Raw genomic sequence first — 11,252 nt, forward strand, 5'->3', positions numbered from 1 at the left:
TATTTAATTTTTCTGCTGTTTTTTTTGTGATTCTTGTTTGTTATGTCTTGTTTTGTGTCGGTATAATAGTTCGTCTTTGTACATAAATATTGGGACAACTGTAAGGTTGAGCGCAAACACAGTGTGTGTATATACCACGTGATAAATGACGTCATACATGCTACGTCGGAAGGCAAAATTTTGCTTAAAATGAAGACTTAAATCAACGATAACTTTTCTTATACAACACCATTTTAAATGAAACAAAGGGCAGTCTTAAAAAGCCCCGCATTTGTTTTATTACCAAAATTTGATGAGGTCATTAGTTTCATCAAACACTTCGACAAACCTGTTTCCAAAATAATGTTTTGACAGTGCTCCGTCAGACGGCCTTATTGTGAAAAGGTTTGTCGAAGTGTCTTAAGAAACTAAACTCTCGATCAAATTCTGGTAAAAGACCGAAGGTGGGGCTCCGTAAGCAGCGTAGACTGCGCTATGTTTCATTTAAAATGGTGAAGAAATAGTAGTTAAGGACATATTTTGGTAGAATTGTGCACTTTGGGTTAAAAGCATGAAACTTGGCACACATATAAAACATCCCCTACTGATTAGTTTTACATATTGACCCAAGTCAGCAGCGCCCCCTGGTGACCGTGGCGGCCATTTTTCAAAATGGCCGCCGAAATGGCCGACCATTTCTTCAAATGCTAATATCTTTGTAACTATATGTCATAGACTCATGTTATTGGTGTCTACATATACAGATTTTAGGCCAAGGAAGCCGTTGGGCACACACATAATTTGATATATAAAGTATTTACATTTTAAAAACATTTTTTAATTAAAGATGGAAATTTTATACAACCTGTGAATCATTGTAAGTTGTAAAAATAAAAACGACGGTTTGAATTGTGCCAACCAATCAACCCACATATGTATACTATGTTATAAAAACTTATAACAATTAAAGGACTTGTATTACCACAGCAAATAACAGTGCGGAATTAATACTATACATGTCCAGTACGAGCGACATTACAAGTTATTGTATGAAAACATTAATACTAAGGGTTTTCATACAAACGGCCATCCTCGGCACCCCAGCGTATCCTATATGACAGTATATAGGTTATGATACGGTGGGGTGCCGAGGATGACATACGGCATTCGTCGCTTATTGTACATCTCGCATGAGAATCATGAATAAAGGTTTATATCACTATTAAAACTACCCATTTATAGTCACTCCTGGTAAAAGTTGCCTTTGCAATGACAAAGGGCTTTAAACTGATGGCTAGCCTTGCTGCATTTGCACAAACTTCCGCATGCCTTGCGACAGTTTCAGTGTATTAGTACATTACACATGTATTGTGCTTGACCAGTGGTGGTCCACATCTGTGTCCACGAACCATCACTTTGGTGACATCCCAATTTACAGGACTTGTTATATGGGTAATGTTTGTAGTGATTGACCCAGACATGCCGTGCGTGTTAGGCTGTTCGTAATTTATGCGGTTTCCGGGCTGCCTGTGTTGGAGGAATATTTTCCAATGCTCTTGATTGATGTGTAAAGAGATGCTGCCTTGCTTCGATTACCTCAGTCTGTTGACTTGTTTTATCGTGCAAGAGAACACATTGTGCTGACAAATAAATTTAGAGGGGCAGCAGGGACTAACGAGAATGCATAATCCGGAAATACATCCCATGTTTCCATGCTGTCTTCTTGCTGAGGCCTAAAATGATGGACATTGCGTAACTTCCCGTGAACACATGCATTAGGTCAATGCTGGTTCTCGAGGTGGGCCTAAAGTAGTTGTAATAGTATGTGCTGCAATTTATCTTTCTAAGTTTCTCCCTACACCAAACGATATAAAGACTTCACGTGGCATTGGAATGCTTGCTTGTTTGGACAGAATGTTCACGACTACATCAGAGTCGCAGGTCCATATCGTGACCAGTTATGTACCACTCTGTCGCGCATTTGTGTGCATTGTTTTAATCTGCAAATCTGCATATCTCAACTCCTTGGTGCTGAAAGCAGGTTGTCCCAGTACGTGCTGAAGACTTGTTTTTTTATGTGGAAGGTCTCTGCCTGAAGCTTCTTCTGTCAACAACAGGTGAAACTATTCAGTCTTGCTCTCATTAACACGAAGAAAGCTGAACGATTACTTGTTAACAAAGTGAAAATAGAAAATTGCGTGACTTGAAACTGTGTTTGTTTGTCAAAGTGCACCATTCTTAAGCTTGTACCTATTTTAGCAATTTTTTGTTATTAAGTACTTTTTACCATTCGTGATAAATAACGTGTTCTCTGCAACACGATTGTATCAATTTCAGTGGCATGATTTGCATCTAAATAGAGACGCAAGCATTTAAATCAGCGACGCTGTATCGTTCTCAAGTGAAAAGCAATGCCATTGATTTAGCACAATGTTATTTCTGTACAAAGGCCGCGTGACACTACTGACCTATACTCTGTTCATAAGTCTGTGGTGGCACATATGCGAGACGGTTTAAGGAATAGCATTTGAAAAAAATATGCATGCAAACATTATATAATCTAGCTGGTACAATGAATCTACGTTTTGCCAAAGAGAAAATGTTCTAATAACAAGAAATGAATGAATTCGGTAGAAAATCGCGAATAATGTAAAAATTATTTCGTCTAATATTTAATTGAATATGAAAACGCCTTATACAGTAAAACAATACGAACAAGAGATATTTGTCAAACATTATGCCCCCCCCCCCCCTGAGTGCCATGTTGTCAGGATTATTTGGACAATTAAATGAAATATGCATGGACCTACAAGTCAAATTTTAGGGCCATGGGTGCAGGCAGTGTCAAGATATCACACAGATAAGCTTTTTGCGTTCAAGGTCACTGTGACCTTGACCTTTGACTCCTAAAATTAAAAGGGGTCATCTACAGGTCAGGCCCAACCACCTAGTCAAGTTTGATGATCATAGGTCCAGGTTTTGTTGAGAAATCACTGGGAGAAGCTTTGTTAACTTTTTCGTGTTAAAGGTCACTGTGACCATGACCTTTGACCCGATGAAACCCAAAATCAATAGTGGCCATCTACTGGTCAGGCCCAACCTTCATGTCAAGTTTAATGACCGTAGGTCCAGGAATTGTCGAGTTTGCCTTCAAGGTCACTGTGATCTTGACCTTTGACCTGATGACCCCCAAAATAAATAGGGGTCATTAACTGGTCAAGCCCAATCTACAAGGCAAGTTTGAAGGCCATGGGTGCAGGCATTCTCGAGTAATCACTCGGACAAGCTTTTATTATTCAAGGTCAATGTGACCTTGACCTTTGGCCCGATGACCCAAGAATCAAAAGGGGTCATCTACTGGTCAGGCCGAACCTCCAAGTCAAGTTTGAGGGCCATGGGTGAAGGCATTGTGGAGTTATCACTTGGACAACGTTTTATCATTCAAGGTCAATGTGACCTTGACCTTTAGCCCTATGAACCCCAAAATCAATATGGGTCATCTACTGGTTAGACCAAACCTACAAGTCAAGATTAAGGGCCATGGGTGCAGGCATTGTCAAATTACCAATCAGACAACCATTTATCATTTAAGGTCACTGTGACCTTGACCTTTTACATGATGACCCCTAAAATCAATAGGGGTCATCTACTGGTCAGGCCCTATCTTTATGTCAAGTTTGATGACCATACGTCAAGGAATTGTTGAGTTATCACTCGGACAAGCTTTGGTCTACCGACAGACTGACCAACCGACCTACCCACATGTGCAAAGCAATATACCCCTCTTCCTCGAAGGGGGGCATAAGAAACAATAAACACAGTTAATAGTGATAAGTGGCTTTGTGTACTCAAACCCTAAATCCAAGATTGAACGAATTAAATTTCGAGAACATCAATGGATGTAAAAGTATCAAGTGACAAACCCGCTTAATTGAACTGCCACACTCCACTAAAATTTAGGGCATTTGGCTCCGACACTTAAATGATTGACAGCCAGCAACAGACAGAACTACAAATACGAACGCATTGGGGTGACTTTAAACGCATCTTCAAACCAGTTTGAAACGATGGGTGTGACTGATCCTGTTTTGGCTGTACATTTGTATAAACAGGGAGTAGGATTTATTGGTCCCGGATGAAACATAATGTCGTCATTTATCTGAGTGACATCAAAAACGAACATTTTTTGTTTGCAAAAAGTAGTAATATGATTTATTGTAAACCATAGCAACAAGGCAAGGTACTAGTAAAATAAACACAGCACTTGACAAAAGTTAAACAGTATTTGCCGGTCAACTGCACTGTTTATTTCCCAATAGTAAATACTATTACAAATCATTTTTTTTAGATACAATTGGTCGCTTCGGACAAACAGAGCCAATATCAGATAATATCAGCAAACATTGTTGCAAAATTTAGGTAAAGCTATGCCAAATTTCCATTTGGAGTGACTACATGCACCTGGCCGTGTATTATGCGCATATCAAGGGTAACGGAGACTAGTAGCTTCTTAGTTTAGTGGCCAATTTTGACTAGTAGCGGGCCAATAACTTCGGCTGGCTATTATTTCCAAATACTAAACCATTCTTTGCTTCTCATAATTTTTCAAAAATGTGGATATCATGCAGTCTATTTGGTTGGTGCCTTATTACGCTCCTATACAATGCAAATTGTACAAGGAAATAAGGTATAACAATTCACATACCTACGTAAACTGTGTCTGTCATCTTGTGTGTCTCTAGATGATTGTTTGTTCAATTTTCAGATAATGATAATAATACGATGAAAACTTCAGGGACAAGCCCAGTAGTCAACGATTCAAAAATAATCCCTGTCTATAGGCACAATCTTGGGGCTATTATGTCATGAAACAAGACCACACAACATTTTGGCTTCCGTGTGTGTATCTTTTTCACAATAAGTCGACCTTTTTGCGCAAAACAACAACAACAGATAAGCTATATGTCCCTAACACAACAATTGTCAAAAACGATATGAAACGAAAAATATATAAAACCAGTATGTACAGCCATGATGTTTGATTTATATATCACACATCAATGATGATCATGAACATTTGATACACTTGTTTTTGACTACCCATGTAAAATTAAGAATAAAAATAAATTCATATTTAAAATAAAAAATCCATCAATGACTTTGTTCCTCACAAAACTTATTATATCGAGTGACAATGTTCTCCACAATCTTGGTCTCGATCTCAACTCCAGCAGTGATCTCCCCTGAATTTAGTTGTATACTCTCCTCCCCATTCTGTGTAACCATAACCACAGAGTGTTTACGCGTGGTAAGTATGTTGCCAATGACGAGCTGATGGCCATATTTGTTGAGGGCCTGTCTGGCTTTTCCAATAAGAAGGTCTGGGTTTGTTTCAAGCTGTAATCAGAAATGGTTTTACTAACAGGGCCGGTATTGATAAGACATAAAACATTTCTCAACTAAGGTCAATTTCATAATTTTCATAGCCAAATTTAAAGAAATAATGTTCAAGTGTTTTTAACACTAGTAAACATATTTATATTAAATACAATCTGGGAGTAGGATTTGTTATTGGTCCCAGATACAACAAATGAAAATTAAGTATTTTATATGACCACTAAGATATCACTGCTTAGAAAAATGACTTCAACTAGGAAATGACTTATTAATCACAATAGATTTTATAAGGGTCGTGCAAAGTTACTTAAGTGCATCGTATTCACAAATAGTAATAGTAAACTAGTAAAAACAGCGTAATTTAATGCAAACAAAGGTCAAGGTCAAGTTTTGCTCAGTTTCAGGGTTACATGATGTCGATTTATTTTTAATAATTTCCAGCTTTTTATGCAACAAATGAGCCCAGCTTTAGTACATGTATAAATTTAAAGCATATTTGGCACCTTTTTGAAAGTATGCATTTAAAAGGTACATTTTACAAAGAAATAGTTATTTCCTTTTTGTGGCGTTTTTTAAGACAACCAATAAAACTAACCACTAGCCACAACAGAAAAATTGCAGGCTTCTGCAGTTTGTTGTAGTTATTTTATGCCTTAACAAATTGTAAAACTTTATAATCCATAATCTCACATACTATAATTGATCATTACCATAGATGAGACAAAAAAGGTTCCAATTTATAACGTTTTTTTTTGCTTAAAGGCCTAGTTTAATCCTTCTACAAGTGCCCCCCCCCCCCCCCCAAAAAAAAATATCCTGCTGAGCAGTTTTGGAGGTTTTATTAAAGAAATGGACCCTAAATGGCTCTGAGCCAATAAACAAATACACAGGAAATTAGCCCCTACTGTGACATCAATGCAATTAGCAGGAGATGCACAGCAGGTGATTGTCTTGCCAAACATTCCTTAAACTAGGCCTTTAAACCAAACAACCCAAAAGAGAAAAAAACAAACAACAAACACTTTAACATGGTATAGTCAATTACCTTGAAGGAGACAATGTATGCCTCCTGAAGCCAGTGTTTTACAAGGGCCTCCAACATTTTTGGTACAAGCTCCAGTGACAGTTGTAGAGGACCATTGCTTGATTGAATCTTGTGCTCAGGCTGTCCATAGAGTACATGAGACATAAACATATAAATGCCATGATTATGTTATTGATAAGAGCGGAAAAACATTCATAAATATAATAAAAGTATCTTTGGTCATTTTTTAAGAATCTTCAGATTCCATTTGTATAAAGGTACATAATTGTTGTTTTTAAAGCGGTGTTTGTAAACATAAGACTTATTCATTCAATCTTGATTGTGAAGACAGCTGGAAGCTGACATGAATAACGCTGGAGTACATTCCCTGGGCAGAAACCTTTTTGAGAGGCAATGAGAAAGTACCCATGGTTGAGATGGAACACACAACCTCTAAGGTGAGAGGTGGACACTAGAACACTCTCATCCTTTAAACTGATTTGTATTGATGCATACTATTCTCTGTGGTGTAACAAAAACTAACATCTTTTCCCAGTGTTTAAATTTTCGAACAAGAGCATCACAGGCAATTTTCAAAAAAAAATCATTTTTTTTCAGTCTATGAAGGGTGGTAACTCAATAATTATAAAAGCCAGAGTTATACAATTGCATACAGCCACTGGTAACATACGGTATGTTTTTAGTGTCATGTAAAATTCTTGAATGGTTTGAGCTATTATCATAGTTACAATGTTTTTTGTCTCTACCAACACAACAAAGGCAATGACCATACCTATACCGTGAAATGCTCTTACTCCAAGATAAGATTTACCACAATTATTAATATAGTTTTAATATTCCAATAAATGTCGAAAACAATGGTTCTTAATGCAGTCAAAGCCTACCATCTTATCAACAGGAATATAAAAGTCAGACACAGCAGCTGCCAGATACAGAATAGCCCTTTTTCCAAGGGGATTAAGAATTCGTGATGTGGCCCTCAGTAAGTGGAGGTAATCCCCAAGTGATGTGAAATCCACCAGGAGTAGTCTCCCTTCCCTCATGACAGAATGGTATCTCTCTACAACTTTGGCAATCTTTTGGCTTTCTTCTTCTCGAACTGAATTTGAAAACAGTCTAAGAAAATGATTATGTATCAGTTTAAATTAAATAATTATTTCATAATATAAATATTTGTATAACAAAGTGTCCACATTATATTCTTGCAGCAAAAAATATTGTTTGAAATAGCTTACTAGTATCACAATGTTAGACATTTTCTCCCACCTCAGATAAGTAGATCCAATAATTTAACCATGCTAGAAATTCTTATCTTGCCCACGGCAAAGATAAAATGCCCGTATGGAACTCCTTTTTAATGGTCATCACATTGCAATTCCCTCCCTTGTTGAACACTTTTGTCTGTAGCATCATGGAAATCTTGTAATTTGGCAATATTTAGAACGCTCATTAAGTATTTCTCGCTTCAAATGTCACCATAAAACAGTTTCACGCACCTTTCAAGAAATAATGCTTCACTCTCCTTGGAACTATTTAAAGACCGATTTGACTAGTAACATAAACATAATCACTGCGCGTATGTCCATGACAACCACAAATAATCGCATATCCATACGCAATTCTTTTTACTAAGCACAAAAGAGTTCCAGCAAAATATACATTTTTACTTAATTTTGTTTAAATGAGGTGGGAGAAAAAGCATCGACCATAGACGCTCGTGTAAGATAGGTTCATCCTGACCCTCGCTCAGGATGTTTTGTGGAAACTCTGTAAACCTCGTTTCCGATAAACACCCTTCGCTCGAGTCGGAATGAACCTATCTTACACTGTCGGCCATGGAAGATACTTATCTTCTTGGTTAAAGCTACAAGATATTTTTCTGATTATTTGAGCAAGAATGAGAAATATTAAATGTAAAATCAATGAAAATGATTTTACACATTTACATGTACTATGAAGAAACATTTCATTACAACATTAATATTCATATTGGATACTTTCCAAATAGTACAAATGTGTATTCTAATTTGGACAAATTAAAATTACGTCAGAGATGAATTTGAATATATTACCTTGGAGACATCCATCTGGCTGAATCTGTAGAATGTCTAAGAGATGAGTTTGAGGAAGATGTCGGGCAAAAGGCTGCAATGACCGAGCTCGGTGCAGGAATATCACAGCATAACCTTGGTCCAGGAAATATCTAGCTTAAGTTAAAGAAACTTTTACCAATAGAAAGTTTTAAAAAATATGCCATTATTTTGTCTCAATATCCAATTTGTCATGATAACCAGGCACAAATTAATGAACAATTTTAAAGGGTCTGTACTCCGTATTATGAAATAACGAAACAAAAGAAAATTATCGAAAACTGACATAAACTTGGTGTCGATGGGTATAATGCATTGAAACTTACTAACTGAAGTACCACATAATTTACCATTAATTTATTTTCGCAGTTTTTTTTGTATTTTTCCATTAAAAAAAGATTACTAGGTATGTCTACCCAGTAGAATTCATTCCTTATGCGTGATTGGCTAGTCAAAGTTATCACGTGATATTACCAAATTAGGTATATAGCTTAAATATTCCAAGCGTTTACCGTTAGCCTACGCACCACAGTAGATAAAACACTGGACTGCAATTTTGGCGACACCGATTCGAACCTGGTCTCCGACTCAATTATTTTTTTACATTTTGGCTTGTTCTTTTCACAATTTTAATATCAAAGAGTAAAACATTTTATTAAATAATTGTCCTAAGATTCGTTTCAGAAAAACGTTTTTGGTGCCAATCTGGTGTACAGTCCCTTTAAGTCCCTTGTAACTTAATTTACTCACTGTAGCAAGTGTCATAAACAGTGTATTGTAGATGACAGATAGCAGGAGACGATGTTTGGTGAATAGGCAGGACATATAGGATCACAATGAAATTATTAAGAAGATCAACCTTGATCAACCTTGAAATGTATGAGGAATTGCACACACAAGAATTTCCTAACAGATTGATTGAGTGAAGGATGCCCAGTGCCATTACATAATATGTATGACCTTTCGGATCAAAAATATGATTAACCAATCTATCCTGTAATTGTCACACTGTGTGTATAATCTATTCAGGATGCTCACCCAGATTTACGATATAATCTATTTAATCAATATTAAAACATCTTTAAAGGGGCTAGACAGCAGATGGTCCCAAAATTGGCAAATACATTATTTCCATAAGGCAAGCCTATAATTGTCAATACTACCTAGTATGAGGCTTATAACACATTATTTTACATGGTCAAAAAAATATTTTGTCACTGTCCAAGATGAGTTTACTCGTTTATATTTAGGGCATAATGGTTTTCCCGTTTAAAGTGTGTGAATTTAGCATGTGGGAGTCATATGATTAGTACAGATACATATAACGATGCTATTTTTAAATTAACTTGGATTTACATGGCAGACAACCCCAGTAAATTTCGATTTGGAAAAATATGCAAAAACTTGTAAATATACATGTGTCGAAAGCAATGTGATATATCAGTAAGATTCAAGGTGTTGTACACAACGATATCAATTTTATGTAAGTTTTTGAAAATTTTCTTTTTTTCTTGTATTTGAATCATCTGGTGTCTAGTCCCTTTAACAAATTCTTTTAGGATGATGTTGATCTTGGTAAGATATTTCCAGTATTCCAGCAAAATATGCCCAGTGATTGTGATATTATCTTCATCTGTTCTAATATCAGAGCATTAATTAAAGAAGTATTGACAATTGTGCATGTGTGGCCATATCTATCATTATCAAATCGCATTCTTAAAGCAGTTCAAAGCCAACAACTTCAAAGACATGATTTTCACAATTAATATCATTTCTTACATGGCGTTTGAGCTATATTTTTTACTTTATTAGTAAAATTATTTCCAATACAAATACTATAACTTGCATTCAGGCCAGGGGAATGTTTTTCCTATTTGCTAATTGCCAATTTATAAGAGGAAAACGATGTGCATCAGAATGAGGGAAGTGCTAAAAAAATAGATCATTATTGACAATAAAAGTAAAACGCTGTACGTGCATTAGTAAAAGCAAAATGATTGACAGGAGAGCAAAGGAGCAACGCTTATGCTTGTCTGTTGTTCTTTTAAGTCCAAAAAAGGCGCATAATTTGACAATTATTTTAAGCAGAGCTATACATGTATGTTTTGTCTCAGGCTACATGTATATTTCTTAGTATTGAATATTTTTAAATTATTAAGGTTTTGAGTTATGACCAATGTTAACGAATGAAAAACAGATGAACAAAAAAGTCTTGTAACATAACCAAAGGATACTCTGCGGATGCAGATCCCCGAGTGCCAATGCTGAAGTTGTCTATGAATCTGACAGTGTTGCCTTCTAGTGGGACAGTTGTTCCGCCAGACTTAAACAATAAAACAAACTTTTCTTTGAATAATCTATAAAGGTTAAATACGATAAGATAAGTCGACAAAAACATACATTGTACACTGTACTCAATAACTTGTAATAAATTAAAACAAAGACTATGTTCTTATATCTAAGAAAATAGGTTGTTCCGGGATATAGTAATAAATTTCTGTCCGAAATATAGCATATCCGAAGTAATTTCCTGTTAAAAACTAAAAACGGTTGTTCTCAATTCATTTTCAATGACAAGCCACGAAATTAAGCTTACTGTTACAAGGACTATTGGTATATCTCTGCAAGTCCTATGGTCACGACAAAACTCATTAATTTTATCACATTTTACTTGAAATCCAGGTGGTTCACTTGTTTTGTTAAAGAAATCCACTGCTTCCGCCATATTGTAAACAAAAACC

General features: G+C 36.0%; 1 protein-coding gene across 1 annotated transcript; it reads right to left on the bottom strand.

Moving 5' to 3' along the window:
• Window positions 1-4,253: 4,253 nt before the first annotated feature.
• Window positions 4,254-11,252, bottom strand: LOC128234560 (phosphopantothenate--cysteine ligase-like). Its single transcript, XM_052948841.1, has 6 exons — window positions 11,108-11,252; window positions 10,746-10,834; window positions 8,494-8,624; window positions 7,306-7,520; window positions 6,422-6,541; window positions 4,254-5,376 (listed from the first exon to the last, which is right to left on the bottom strand). The coding sequence occupies exons 1-6, from the start codon at window positions 11,234-11,236 to the stop codon at window positions 5,131-5,133; spliced, it is 930 nt and encodes a 309-aa protein (XP_052804801.1). The 5' UTR covers window positions 11,237-11,252; the 3' UTR covers window positions 4,254-5,130.

This window comes from Mya arenaria, chromosome 5, assembly GCF_026914265.1.
Source record: "Mya arenaria isolate MELC-2E11 chromosome 5, ASM2691426v1".
NCBI classification, from domain to species: Eukaryota; Metazoa; Mollusca; class Bivalvia; order Myida; family Myidae; genus Mya; species Mya arenaria.